General features: G+C 39.6%; 1 protein-coding gene across 1 annotated transcript in view; it reads right to left on the minus strand.

Moving 5' to 3' along the window:
• Positions 1–3,426: 3,426 nt before the first annotated feature.
• ATP6V1H (ATPase H+ transporting V1 subunit H) overlaps positions 3,427–15,408 on the minus strand; it is a 38,527-nt gene continuing 26,545 nt past the window's right edge. Inside the window, exons 13-14 of the mRNA XM_035318223.1 lie at positions 13,697–13,810; positions 3,427–4,264 (exon numbers count right to left, since the gene is read on the minus strand). Of these exons, the coding sequence (XP_035174114.1) occupies positions 4,204–4,264; positions 13,697–13,810 (175 nt within the window). The 3' untranslated portion in view covers positions 3,427–4,203. The remainder of the gene's footprint in view (positions 4,265–13,696; positions 13,811–15,408) is intronic.

Consider the following 15,408-nt stretch of genomic DNA (forward strand, 5'->3'; position numbering starts at 1 on the left):
TTATTCCTTTTTCTGTTATTATGCTCCTTACTGTACAGTAACCTAGCTTTAAAGCAGCAGCAAGGCCCAGGGGCAGGTCATGAAAATTTTCTTGAAGATGGTAACTGTTTCTTAGCATGTTTTTCCATGTTCAGCTGCTCCTTCAGCAGAAATGAAAGCTTTCGGATAGAGATGGCTCAAGAGGATTCCTTCAGACCCTTTTGTAATTTACTGGGCTAAAACTAGCATGGAAAATTCACAGCAAAAAGAGTATTTGCCCAAAAGCTCCAGGTACTACAAACTGTAAAACTTCATTTGTTCACGCAGACGCATAAAGATATTTTTGCAATTCTGATGAGCTATTAAAGAGGTTCAGTGCAGCAGGGTCCATCTAGGGCCCAGGCAGTCCACCTCCTGCTCAGCCCTTGTTTGTTTCAGTGTGGGAAAGTAACGCACACTGGCCAAGACCAAGACCTGTCTTTCTCTTCATCCAACTGCAGGCTTGTAGGAAGAGTAAAAATGCACTAAGCATATCATTAAAGCGTTTTCTTAGCTTACTTCCAGAAGGCAGTACTGTTCTTCCTTGTGTTTCCCTTCTATCTCTTCTGCTTTGATTTATGACAGGTTTAAATTCCTTTTATGATTGCTGTGTACTGCAAATTCACTCATTTATTTCCACTTCAGATTTCAGACCCGGAGACCAAAAGTTTAGAGAAAATCATTTAAGCAAATGTATCACGAAAAGCTAAAGAACCTCAAATGAAGAAAATTTAAAGCCTGCTTATAAAGATTTCAGAGATGCAGTTACTTTCATTATAGGAAAATTAAACTCTTGGAATCAAAGTAAGACTGCAAACAAATTTAGGAAAAAAGAGCAAGGTAGTCATCTGGTCTGTGGCAGATGACCTCCAGTAATCTCTAAACCTTCATGTCACCAGAGCAATAGAAAGAAGCTGCTGGCACACATTCCTCTTCCCAAAACCAAGCTCTACCCACACTGTCATCGCAGGGCTCTGAAGCGTTCAATCTGCCACCATGGCACCTGCCCATATTCCATATGCCAGATTTGGGGAGGACGTGACTGCGCAAGTTAAGTGAGCGAACAGGTGAATAGTAAAAACAGTGCCCACTACTAAGAGCTAAAGCTAATCAGAACTTTTCAGACTAAAAACTAACATAGCAGAAAGTTTTATGGATTAGTTGAGATTCAATGAATGCTTTTGGTCAAGCTCCCGATTTCCACATTTAAAAGCTACAGGACAGCTCCACCACTCCACCACCACCACTCTCTCACTCTCCCTCCTCAAAGGGAAAGGGGGAGAAATACAATGGAAAGGGCTCAAGGGTTGAGATAAGGACAGGGAGATCGCTCAACGATTATTGTGAAGGGCAAAGCAGACTCAGCATAGGGAGACTAGAGAAATTAATTACTTATTTTTCTAATGAGCTAGAGCAGTGAGAAAGAACAACAACAAACTAAAACAACTTTCTCCCATCCACCCTCTTCCACCTCCTCCCCCTCAAGTGGCACAGGGGAACCAGGAATGGGGGCTGCGGTCAGTCCCTGATGCTTCGTCTCCACCGCTCCCTCACAGTCCCTCTTGCCCCTGCTCCCCGCAGGTTCCCTCCCACGGGATGCCGTCCTTCCCGAACTGAACCTGCGGGGGCTGCCCACAAGCAGCAGCTCTTCAAGCACTGCTCCCACATGGCTCCGTCCCACAGGGTATGTCGGTCAGAAGCAAACTGCTCCCGCACGGGTCCTCCATGGGCTGCAGCTCCAGCCCGGGGCCTGCTCCTGCGGGGGCTCTCCATGGGCCGCAGCCTCCTCCAGGCCACATCCACCTGCTCCACCGGGGGCTCCTCCACGGGCTGCAGCGTGGAGATCTGCTCCATGTGGGACCCATGGGCTGCAGGGGGACAGCCTGCTCCACCAGGGGCCTCTCCACAGGCCACAGGGGAACTGCTGCTGCCTGCCTGGAGCACCTCCTGCTGCACTGACCTGGGGGGCTGCAGGGCTGCTTCTCACTCTTCTCTCCCAGCTGCTGCTGTGCAGCTGCTTTTTTTGTTTGTTTGTTTTCCTTCCTTAAACCTGCTTCCCCAGAGGCCCAACCAGCATCTCTCCCTGGCTCAGCTCTGGCTAGCAGCAGATACCTTTTGGAGCCAGCTCTGATCTGACGTGGTACAGCTGCTGGGTTCTGCTCAGAGGTGACTCTCACAGGCCCCTGGTACCAAAACCTTGCTATATATACTCAGTACAACAATAGACAAGCATAATATTTAGATGTTTGAGGACAACCCCACTGAAACCCACATTTCCTACCAAACAGTTCTTCTGTATTCTCTTTAGACAAGAGAACACCACAGACTTCTGGTTTTGCAGACATAGATATACCTCCACATTAGTGCTCCATCACCCTGTGCCCACCATTACAGCTGTAATCATAGGGCCAACCTTTAAAAGATTTTCAAAGTCAGTCTTGGGTTATGCCTACACCAAACAGAGGTGACATCAACAGAGGTGACCCGAGTCTCCTTTGTAGAGCAGTGCCAATTGCCTTAAGCCAGTCTTCACTCTGCATGCATGTCAAAGGGCTTTGTTTCAAACAAATTCTTACCTGGTACAGTGGACTGTACGCTTGACAAGTAACCAGGGTACATGTGATATGCATCCTGCAGCTGAACCAAAGAATCCCTTTATGTACCAACAGCAATGTGTGATGCCAATCCAAGTGTGAAATTAGGGAGGACTGATGTATTTCAAGACCACTCAACTGATCCAAGACACAACTGGCTGTGTCTGTGTACGCATGCATCCTTACTCTTCCAACAGCTTCCCAGGTCACCAGCATCTCATCACTGTAGGAACATTCACCATTGTGATAAGATCCACCTAGATAACCCTCACACTTACTCAAATCAATTCATATCCATTCATGCTTTGTTATACTTTCTTATAACAGCCACAATATCAATGCCTACTTCATACATGCATAAGCAAGCAGTACATAATCCAATTTTAATCCAATAAATCACAAATTGTCATCCATAAACCCATTCTCTCTCCTTTGCAACTGTAGTCAAACTTTAGTTGCGTACAATGAAAACCCAAACTGCGAAAGAAGTTTCCCCAGTTTGTTTTTTGCTTGACAAAATATCCTAAGCTTTCTTGGAGACTTGCACCACACATGAAATTGTCACATTCTCTCATCTCTTTCCACTCTAAAAAGTGAATCACAAGAATATGCTTAGTGATGGAAGTGCCTATAGCCAAGCTCATGTATGTGCAACAAGGCTTTTCACATGCCATGTCCTATATAATCCGTAATTCACTGATGCTTACATCATCTTTGCTGTCAGGTGCTACAAAATACAGGAAAGCTTGAAAGCCAAATAATGTGAGTTAGTGTAAAAGAAATACAATGGATTTTAGAATGACACCGAAACCACAGCATTTACAAGTATCTTTAATAATTAACAAAAAGCACTCCATCAAATTCTGAGTTCATCTATTACTGCACTTTTGTTATTAAAAAGAAAAATCATTTGATCTTTGATCTGCAATTTTAACACTGCTATTATTCAGCTCCACTAAAACCTTAAGTATCACTTCTCATTAGAGGAGTGTTCTCCCTGCCCTCCACTTTGCCCCCTTCTTGTGAACCAGTTTTAAAATATAGTCTCAAAAGAGAGAAGTCTCCTACCCAAAATTGCCCCCGTACATTTCTTTTATTTACAGTATTAACATTGTTTTGAGAGTTGATACATATTTCAGTACTGATAATGAACAGTTCTCAGGCATTCCCTACAGAACACGAAGTCTTTATTAATTTCTCTGGAGATATACAAGTGGATTTATCTTTGCTTTTCCTGGAAAGTGACAAGACTGATAACCCACTAAACGAACATTTTTGCTAGGTTGTGACATGGAATGAAAATCCTTTAATAGCATTCTTTATTATGAGAATAAATACATAAAATAAATGCAATATATTAGCCACATTTTTTCAGATACGTTCAGAAGATAACAGGCATTTATCAGAACTAGCTCAACAATTTTTTACTAAGCCAAAAAACACTGGAGGAAAGCTGGAAAGTTTATGCACTAGTAGCAGACAAAGACCACGAGATTTCAGTGTTTCCTTGGACAATTAATTTAACAATTAATTTAAAAAGACAAACATATTCTAGTTAGAAGCAGGAACTGCAGTGCACTGATAGAAGTGTTTAGCTCCGTGCAGTGGCCGTTTGAGGTTGTTCTGACTGCAATTGCTTGCCAAGGTATTCCCTGAAATACAAAAAAAATAGACTGAGAAACATTCTGGAGAACATGGTGATGGGAATTATAAAGTACAGAAAGAGGGAAAAGATTTTTACATTTAGAGCTGTTCCTTCAAAGAGAGTCTACTAACATTAGACAGTCACTGGGGCTACTATGACAGTACCTAAGCTTCAGGCATCCAACATCTAATCTTCTGAAAATAAGGTATGAATTGAACATCAGTGAAACTCTCCAGAAAAACAAAGAGCCCTCCTATAACATTCGCAAGTCCTGCCAACTGGTACAGAACACCCATGAAGCCCACAGATTTTTCCTGCTGAATATACACATTAGAGGCTGTGGCAAATTATTTAAAAAGGATCTCCTTCATGTGTTCACGCAGCTGTTTTTACAAGTAATACTTTGTTTAACCCATACATTGTCATTTTAACCCATACGCTAGCAAAGTCTTCCTATAGCTAAAGAGGCACTTAGGAAATTTAATTTCAACTTGGAAGAAATAAAAGGTATTAAAGTCAACACTGCTATATACCAACAGGTCCTTTAAAATGTTGTTGGTTTTTTTTTCCCCCACTTGTTCTGAAGTCTATCTAGGCAGTTATTTAGTATCTGTCCTCTCAACAATCAAATAAACACCAAATTTCCTTAGCATTTGCCTTAGCAACAATATTGAAATTCTATGGAAAGATTGCACAATTTTGAGTCTTCTCATCTTTCGCTGTCTCCAGTGAAAGCAGCTCAACACTTCACAGAAGCACAAGGAAGCTGAAAGAGGTCTTTAACAGTAGGTGGGTTGAAATTCATTTTCAGTAATAAGCGTTAGTAATTGCACAGCTTTATCAGTTGAAACAGAGGGCTCAAGACCTGTGAAATCTAGGCATTTTTCTGTCTGCCAGTCGTACGCTTTGAACCACCATTTTCCTCACTACACAGCTGTTTCAATCTATATAAGTTAAGCATTAGAAGCAAAGGAATGATGTTCAGAATCGAGTTTAGAAAAGAATTAACTCAGGGGAATGCGCTTTTGCTTTAAAAAAAAATCCTTCTCCAAAAGAAAAGGATCAGTTCTTATTGCCCATTCCAAAAAACTGCTTTTCAGTTTAGTGTCTTGTTGATCTGCAATTTCCTATGCATAACCATTTCTACTGCAGAAAAAAGTCTAGCACCATACCTGTATCACCCAACAGCATTTCTGTTTTAAAGCTAAAAACAGCTAGAAAAGCAAAATTCCTATAAAATACAATACTAGCTTCAAACTCCACAAGCAATGATAGTAACAATTTGCATGCTGAGCCACACTTTGTGATCGAGCACCTTCCTTCACAGCTTTATCAGGTGTTTCTGCAGGATCGTTGCATTTTGAGGCTAGCACTCAATAGAAACACTTTTGATCATAATAAATAGGTTATCAACCTCAAAGCTGAGGCTCCTGATGGCAAAGAGGAAATAAACTGCTCTCTTATGGTTTGGTAGGACCCAAAATTGCACCACCAAAACAAATTAAATTTGACAGCCATCCAAAACCACAGCCAGCAACTACGGTACAGCTTCCAAAATCATCGAATCTCCTTCTGCTCTTCTTTTGTTCATGCCTATGTGACTGTACTAGTTCTACTATTTCTTCTCACATCCAAGCCTTGAAAGCAACTAATGCTTGCACGTAGATAGATCTGCTCGCAGCACCACAAGCCTGCCAAGTTATTTATTCTTAAAGCAAATGTGAACCACTTTGAATGTGAATTTCCAAGGTAATTGTTTAGATGTAGGAAAAATCAGTCAAGCTAACGATCCTTAACAGTACAGATTGCAAGGCTTTCGCCAGTTCAGAAGCATACTCAAGATATAGTAAAATCCAACCACAGTGCACTGTACTCAGCAAAAATGGCTCTTGAGAAGGCAGAGCAGGAGAATGTTTTATGAGCACTCAGTGACATATTCAACTTCCACCGGCTGCTGTTAGAAGTACCAATTAATCTTCAGTTTATCATTTCCAAAGTGTGTTTTATTGCTTAACCTAGGACCTTTCATCACCTTCCACACATCTTCCACTAAAAATCAAGTTTCAGCAGCCCCCTGTTCTCCCTCCGTTAAAATACATACTGAAATACATGAAGATTTAAGAGCGTGCACATATATATATTTTACACATGGGTATTTCATCACATCATGAGATTAAGCATTACTATAAGCTTCAGTCTTCACACAAGCTGGGCACAAGTGTCCATCATTATGCTCTTACAGATGAAATGTTTAAGATTTGACTTACCCTGCACTACTAATCAGTTAAAATTTAAAATACAAAATGGGATTTTAGAGCTATTGTTCACACCACAGAATTACAGTTACCTTTAGGAACACAAGCATTCCAAACACTGCACTGGAAGATCCCGTAGGATGAAAGATGAATAGACCTTGTCACCAAGATAACAAATCACTTCACAAAATATTTAAAGAAGCATTTGACACAGATTAGGGGTGCACACTACAGTGGAAAGTAACGAGGAATTAAAGTGATTTTTGAAATAAGATATACATTCATGCATTGGATCACTCCATGTCCTAAACTTACTGTTATTCCTTCGTTCACAGCTGCAGGAAAAGGCCAACTTTATTTTAAAAAAAAATAATTGCAGTCTTTTGCAAGCACATCATGTTTCTAAGATGGTTATGCTCAGAAGTAAAAGTACTTGACAGATGAAGATGGCAGTTACCGGTACAGGTTTGTGCACTGCCTGATCAGCTCGCACTGTAGGCTAAGCACATCCTGCTAACATTTGACATAGCCAGGCTTTTAGGTTCCACATACTCACATAGCCTTGTGTTGCTCGAATCTTACAAGCTATTATGTTTCCCTTATGATCAGGCAAAGCAGATCGTTCTTAAAGAACATATATTGAATGATATGCTGAAGATACATGAAATTCGAAGTACAAATTTGTAGAAAAAGGGTAAAACACTGTCAAAATACAAATTCAGTCTACAAATTCAGTCAACAATTCTTCCCACTGGAGGGCTGCCTTTTGTCTGAATGAAGCATTGCATTATAGTATAGAACACTCCAAGCCAAACAGAAGTAGAAAACGTTTTCACTATACACATATAGGCTGATTTTTCTTTTGAATCATTTAAGGAGATGAAGGGAAATGAAATTCTGCACCCCAGTAATCCAGTAGTGCTGAACACATTTACGTATCATGCCTTATGACTTAACTGCTGTCCAGGAAGTGAAGGAAATGAAAGAAAGCTCCTGTACACTTAACGGTAATTCCTCAAGTACCTAGAAAATTCTGCACTTTTCCACATCAAGCAGACTTACCAGTAAGCACATCACTTCAGTACACTCCCCATGCTGGGGCTGCCAAGTATCTACAGATTTCACTTCTCATGTATTGAGGGTACCTTGCAGCAGTTCCTAGTAGCACTAACTCTGAATCAGCACTAGAAACCACACAACAGAACAAGCAGACAATTCATCCTCCAGCCAGCATTAATAACCAAGATGTAAAATTAATCGAGCAAAAAGGCTCAAGAACCTTGGAAATTTAAATTTGCAAGTTTAGCACTTGGGAACAAGTTCTGCTTTTTTTCAGTTTTCCTCACACTGAAGCAGAAAGACCTTTATAAAGCTCATGAAGCTAATCCGGACAAGCTTGTAGTTACAGATAACTGCATTCAAACCTGAAACAATCAATTCAACTTGCAAGAGCACAAAGTATTTATTACCTCTGCACTGAGGAAGTGTGTCAAAACATTCAAGTTAAGTATATCACTTTGTAGTGACTCAGAAGTCCTCAGTAACTTAACCAAAGCTCAGATCAACAAAACTTGAAACATTTTCCCCTCTATGAGGTGAGGTATAACTCATTTCCATTTGCATATTAATCCTTTAATACATATTAGAGAACCGAGTCCTTCTACATTAGTAATTTCCCCTTTTTCAGACCTAAGCTTTCAACACAGGTTTTCTAAGGTATCCTAAATGCTTTTTCCAACGTGAAAAAGAAAACAGGAGTATACAAGAATTTCTTGCATCTCAAACGCTTATTCTCCTTTGTTTCTTAATTCAGTTATGCTCATTTAATTGGTTCTGTTTGCATACAAGAGACACGAAAGCACTGGAGCCAAGATATACTTAAATGTTACAGCAATTACAACAAATGCTGAAAGGTCATTTGGGAAAAGGCACAAGGAACTGATCCAACACATAAGCCAGCAAATTCACCAAGTATGGGGTAAGGAGATGACTGCAAACAGGCACAAGAACCAGGCACAAGACCGTAACTGAAAATTTTATACTAATTCTCATATTCAGCAAAACCATTGTCAACAATAAATAATTTATGATAGATAGGAAATATAGGAAATTTCCAAGACACGCAGACCAGTTTTCCAGAGGTCAGGTGCCAAAAGGAACAAGCTTTGCAGTTTACGTAGTATTCCTGCTAGGTTTATATTCCAATTTCCAGTCCAGTTAGTCCATCTTTAAAGCAACACTGATCAGAAGAGAAACCATCAGAAAATTACTACTTTGGTGAAATTTTTCCCTATTATTCAGCATAGCACATGAAAATTATTTCTTTGAAAAATAAAAAGCAAACTAAACAGGATAGTCGATATTTGCAAAATATTTGTTCCACATCAATAGAAACTCTAGAAATATCCAGTGTTTTATAAATGGTGCAGATCTCAGGAAATATAATCATAAACTGCAAGGTCCTGGAAAGCATACGCACAATACAAACCACAGTCCCTAACTATACAGAATGAACCTTTACAAAGAGACATTTACGTCCAAATGAAAAGATGGAGCAATCATGGTAAATATCAAGTATGCCTATAATTCATTGGATTTTTGCCTAATTTGTCTCATTCTACCTGGCAACCATGCTCTTCAAAAATTATTAATCTTTTTTAGTCAGAGAATCTTCTCAATAATAGTTAACCACCTGAAAAGTTTGAGAAGAAATACCATTGATAATGAAGGCCAAAGAGGATGAATACAATATTTGGGATTTAAGTCTACTGTGTTAAGCATTATCTGTCTGAGTGCTGGGAGAAACAAAAAGGGTCACGCTTCATGGCTGCCAGTTAACCATCATTACATGGTGCACTTCTTGCTACCAGGACCAAGTAGGGTACAGAAGCTATCTCAGGGGTTGCATTGGCTTTGGAGAGCAAAATTTGTGCCTAAGAGAAGAATAATGACATGCTGCGTGTTCAGTGCTAGCTCTAGAACAACAGCTTCTAAATATAGCATACTGCAAATTCTAGGCAGTTTCAGATTTTTTATTACTGTCTCTCTGCATACCTAGTCATTTTAAAAGATGAGGAGCAAGTAATTTTGTCTGGGATGTACGCTCTGAAAATAGCGCATGAATCTGTTGCATATTCAAAGCTTACCTGAATGTGTTGCTTCCTTCAGTATGCCATTTGTTAATTTTATTTCCAATGCCATACTTGATTGTGCATCAGTGACACATCCTAACTCCCATTGTTCAGCATCCTCCGTCCTCATACTCTGCACACTGATGCCTATTCATTGAATCACATTTTATTTGAAAAGCCTTTTCATTTGAAAGAGGTTTCTAGCTCAGAGCCCACGCAGGTAAAAGGTCCCTGGGTAGACCAGGCATCACACCTGAGCCCGGAGATGAGATGCAATCGCTCACTAACAGCAGCTCGCTACTAAGGCGTGAGTAGAAAGCTGCAGCACAGTTCAGTGCTTTATTCAAATGACAATAGGCCAGTTACTCCCTTGTCATAACAAGCACACCCGTGTAACCTCCAGTTGTCAGCCCTCCATCCTCCCTTCTACAGCAGTAGAGCTCTCATCACACAATCTGTACAGTTGAGAAAATAAATCATCTAGGTTGGAAGAGGCTTCAGGATCATCGAGTCCAACTGTTAAAGTGTTATGCTGTGAGGGACATGGTTCACACATAGGGACATGTGTAAGTCTTGTCACGTTAGAACTTAATTTGATACTTCTTTTTTATTCTGCATCTTAAAAACATCACTCCAGCATTAGGTTCCCCAAACCACTTCCTATTACTAAAATGGTCAAGTTGGGCATTGTCTCTAAACACCATCAAGAACAAAAATGTTCCTCACACACAGAGAAGGCATCAATTGAACAGGACAGTTGAAAAATCCATGCCATTATTTCCATTCCAAACTCCCTAATCTGCCGATAACAGGCTTTTATCATCAGCAGTGCCAGGACTAAGCACACGCTTAGTTAAGTGAAATTAAAGCACAGAATAAGTTACCATTTAAAGATATTAAGCAATGCTAAAGAAACCTTCCCTACCTGCTTCCTCAAATGCACGACCATTTAACATGCAAATGTAACCAGAATATTTCACTTGAATTTACCTCATCAGAAAAACTGCCAGCAGTTGCTGCCTTTGCCAAGGAAGTTTTGCCATTAAACAGAATGCCTGACAGTCTGATTTCGTCCCCATTTATCCCTGACTTAAAATCCCCTAAGGAAAAGCCAGCTGAGCAGTCTGTAATGAACTATTCAAATTACTTAGAAGTTAATTGTCTCCATGTTGAGTTATCAGCAGCCTAATGATACAGCCGTGTTCTAAGCAGAAGGCCACTTCAGCTGCTTCATGACACTCACTCACTCAGGTACCAGAAGTTTGAGGCTTGGTGCAAGCCTTGATTTTCTTGTCCTTCTCCGTTAGGCTCCAGATCTGGAAGAACCACACTGCTTCTGTCATGCATGCATCACAAAAAGTAATGCAGGGCTGTATCACACAAACTGAATTCAAAGAAAAACAACTGCCTCAAGTGAAATAACTGGAACTACAAAATACATGGAAGCAGGAGGAAAAATGCTTATTGTTTCCCCACCTCTGAAGAGCAAGGTAAGCAAAACTTTAACAATGCCAATTAATCCATATTATGATAAAGCTAAACATGCAGACACTTGAACTGCACTATGCAGCAATTAAAGACTCAAGAACTAAGTTAAGTTCTCTCTCCTCCCCAAATAAGCTATGAAACTGAAGAGCTCCCGATTCATATCAAAAGCCAAACCTATACCAAGACAAATTTATCTTCCTACGTACAAACAGTGCATCACTTCTCTAGCACAAGCTACCCAACATAATTGCCAAAGCATTCTCCTTGTAAAGGATGAGCCAAGGACAAACCACTCACAGAGGCTCCTTCCAATAAGCATTAAAAAAAATCCCTTGAGAGGTGACAATACAAATCTGAAAATGGTGCTAACAAATTTCCTATTGACACCGCTGGAGATCTGAAACTAGATTTAACTGCAATCCCTCATTCTCAAGTCTAAAGGTTCACAAGCTGGGAAAGAAAAGCAAGGGTTCGTGTTCATACCATAAGAAGAGCCAAGACTAATCCAGAACAGCATATTTTATATATTTAAAATTAGCATTCAAGTTGAAAATGAGAAGAGCCAGGCCAGGCATCAGGAAAACTTCCATTGCCAATGAGGTACATGCTGGAGAAAGACCAAAGATTAATATCTTTATTACCAGATTTTCAAGGCATCAGAACACACAGCAAGTAAAACCTTTCCCCCCATAGAAGACAAATTCAGTAACTAGCCCTTACACATTGTGATCTCTACTTAGCAGTAGAGAATTTATGATACTAGGAATGTTTCAAATATGTCAAAACAGCATAAAGTAAGAAAAGCAAGCAGGGTGGAGTGCAATACACAGCACTGCCCCCAGATCAGGTTGTGCATCACCACACCTCATCTCCATACACACAGAAATTGAATGTTATTTGCCAAAGTCATCCTTACAGGCAGAGAACATTCACTCTGGATTTGTTGTAGTACATAATTTAAACGTTTAAGTGTTTCTCTGTTATAGGAGGCTGCCCATAGTATGAAAGGAAGAAGCAGCACAACGTGAATTTTGTAATGTGCATGAGTTCAAAAACCAAATACTTCAAAAAGAAAGGGAGGAAACTAGCACTGTTTTATGGAAGATAAAACTCCTTTGCAGGGGTCAGGAGGCTTCTCTCACCCTTGATAGCCTGTCTTCTACAGAAAGTAGGTCACAAAGAACCTTCTGGAACATACCTGGGAAAATTATTTCCCCTTACCACTTTCACACTGTTATCACTAATCAGCACTAAAAAAAAAAAAAAACAAACAAGAAAAAACACAAGAACACCCAGTAGAATTTACAGGTAATTCCAAGAACCAGGCTTTTAGAAATAAAATGGTTAAGCTAAAACTTAAAATCATTTGTCTTCACATCTGCGTTCTAATGTACTCAGATGCACTGCTGCATTTTATCCTTCTATAAGGTAACGCCAAATTGGAAATATGAGCTTTGGTTAAATATTAGGTAATACTCAGATTAAGAAATCCGAATCAGTATTTTTAACTCTTCATGCTTTGTGTTTATCATAACTTCAACATAACCTGTCATGCAATCACTGAAGTGTTTCAGCAAGTCAGCTCTTCAACACAGAACAGGGCCTTTATAGGTGAGACACTGGAGAGGCAGGGTGACCCACCAGCAAGTTCTGTGGCAGAACGCTCCAAGACTTGAAGTGTTTTGGAGATTTATTAGGAAACTAGTTGACAAACAATGACATGAAAAGCCTCACTTCAAATGCTATTCTAGGCAAACGATGAAAGAGAAACTGGTGAGTGGTTTTCAACTTCAACTAACCAACCAGCCCAAAAGCCTTCATACTCCATGGGCTCAAGAAAAACTATACTTACATCCCTTAAAATGGAAACAGAAAAATACCAGTGTAAAGAGGCAGAAAAGATCAGAGCAAAGAACAGATCAAGAGAACAGACAAGCATGCACTTTGCAAAACAACTATTAAATATTTGAAATACCAGTTCTTATAACCACATCAGCCAAGACTAGTTAAGTTTGTCAGGATGCCTATGGACATTCTTATCATTTACAAGACTTTATAGTTTTTGCAAGCCTGAATTGCAGCTCATAGTAGAGCAATAAGCAGTTCAACTATGTCCAGAATTTCACTGAACTTATTACTTAGGTCCCATAAGGTCAAGCTACTACACTCAGCAGCAATAAAAACATACAGAGAATGTAGTTAAGATCCTATACACGTCAGCATCACAGACAAGGATTATCGAATCCAACTCCTGACTCTACACAGGACCACCCAAAAATCAAACCAGATGTCACGGAGTGTTGTCTAAATGTTTCCTGAACTTCGGCAGGTCGGCAGGCTTGGTGCCTTGACCACTTCCATGGGGAGCCTGTTCCAGTGCCCAAGCACCATTCTTGGTGAAGAACTTTCTCCTAACTAGCCACATCACTCTATCATTTAACAAATGTAGTTTCACCATATTAAAGTGTTATTCCCACTCTCCATCCTTAAAGAAATTGGTCTTGATTTATCTTTATAGCCCCAAATCCCTTACTGTTAGCAGTATATTAAATAACCCTCACGTACCAGTTGTGAACCATCAACTTCTGCACAGCCAGCAGCGCATTGTAACGAACTTGTTGGTCCTCGTGGTGCATGTGGTTCATTACTAGCTGTTTACCACCAAGTTGTTCAATCACTCTGAAAGACAGAAGAATTTTTTTTTTCACATTACTTAGTTCCTGGGTAGCTCTCCCATCCAACCATTTCATGTTCAGGGCATTAAAACTTAAAGTAACACAGTATTCTACTTATTTTATTACACATATTTAACTCCTATCATATACATCCTATTTGACATGTTACCAATGCAGATCTCTCATAACTACCTATGGAAATTATATTTTTTTGGACAATCCACAACATCAGAACAAAAGTTTTAATAAAACATTGATCTGCCAGGGAGCCCTTTTCACAGGAAGGGTCATTTACTTTACCCAGCTTGCTAAAGAACTCAGTATTGCCTTGAGAAGATTGGCAGGGTACAGCACTATCAAGTATTATTTAGGGGAAGGTAGCACCCTCTATTAATTGATGATATCCAGATGACACTTTTTTTTTTTCCAATAATGAGTCTCTAATCCAGTCCAGCATGGCTTACTATGCTAGATATACCAATACCTAATAATCAAGCCTAATCTTCATGGCATTTATCAACAAACTGGTACTGCTCACAGGGCTTTTTGCCACACAAACTATAATCGACCCACAGTTATTCACAGTTATTCTTGTACAAGATGCTGAACTGGCTGCTAACAATTACAATTTCCAATAAAAAACTAGTTCAAGCTGCATCTCTTGCCACAGATTTCATAGTAGTCAGCCAGACCTTAATATCTATACCAAATCCCATTCAAAAAGCTGCTGAAGCCTTGTATCATGTCATGAAAAGATTGCTTCATAAATAAATTGGTCGGCAACATACTTAAACCTAGAAAAGGTTGCATCCAGATGATATTACATCAGCATTCTAGTCTGCCATAATAGTTTGGAGAAAATTTGCAAGGAATGTGTGAACTGATTACTCACCATGTTGCACAGTGTTGTAGGGTTTGTTTTTTTTTAAGATTGGATCTCTTACACATCACTGAGTAGGTAAATATAATTCCCTGTTAAGTGGCTATCAATAGCATTACTCAACTCAATACTACTCTGATATTTTTATCTTGCATTAGCTGTTTTTATTTCTTTGTATGGCCAAATTAATGCACCAATACTGCACAACACACCATGGTTTTGTAAGCCGCAAAGCAGTATAAAGGCATAAAGCAGAGATGAAAAAAATCCTATTTCATAACTCAGACAAGAACTATCCCGGAAACCCCAGGGAATATTATTTCCCAACAGCATTAGAACACAAGGATGTTTCATACAGAAGGCACAGATTCAGAAGAGTGCAATTGCTTTAAGCCAGAAAATCCTCACCAAGAATTCTCTAAGTTATTAGTAACAAGACGAATTCATCAAACCTTTATTGATATTGACTTTAGATTTCTCACATTTCTGCAAGTTCAGTCTAAAACCACTGCAGACAAATACAAGACTACGAAACATAATCAAGACCATTTTCCCTCATTACATTTAATCACTGAACTTTCAGGAAGTTAAAGGAGGTAGAAGGGGCACAAAACTCAAAGCCTTCCTTTTGCAAGGAGCATGCAAGAATCAAATGGAAAGATAAAAACCTATAATCAAATGGAAGTATTTTAGATGACAGGACAACCACTGACATTATGGCT

The sequence above is a fragment of the Oxyura jamaicensis genome, chromosome 2, assembly GCF_011077185.1.
Source record: "Oxyura jamaicensis isolate SHBP4307 breed ruddy duck chromosome 2, BPBGC_Ojam_1.0, whole genome shotgun sequence".
NCBI classification, from domain to species: domain Eukaryota; kingdom Metazoa; phylum Chordata; class Aves; order Anseriformes; family Anatidae; genus Oxyura; species Oxyura jamaicensis.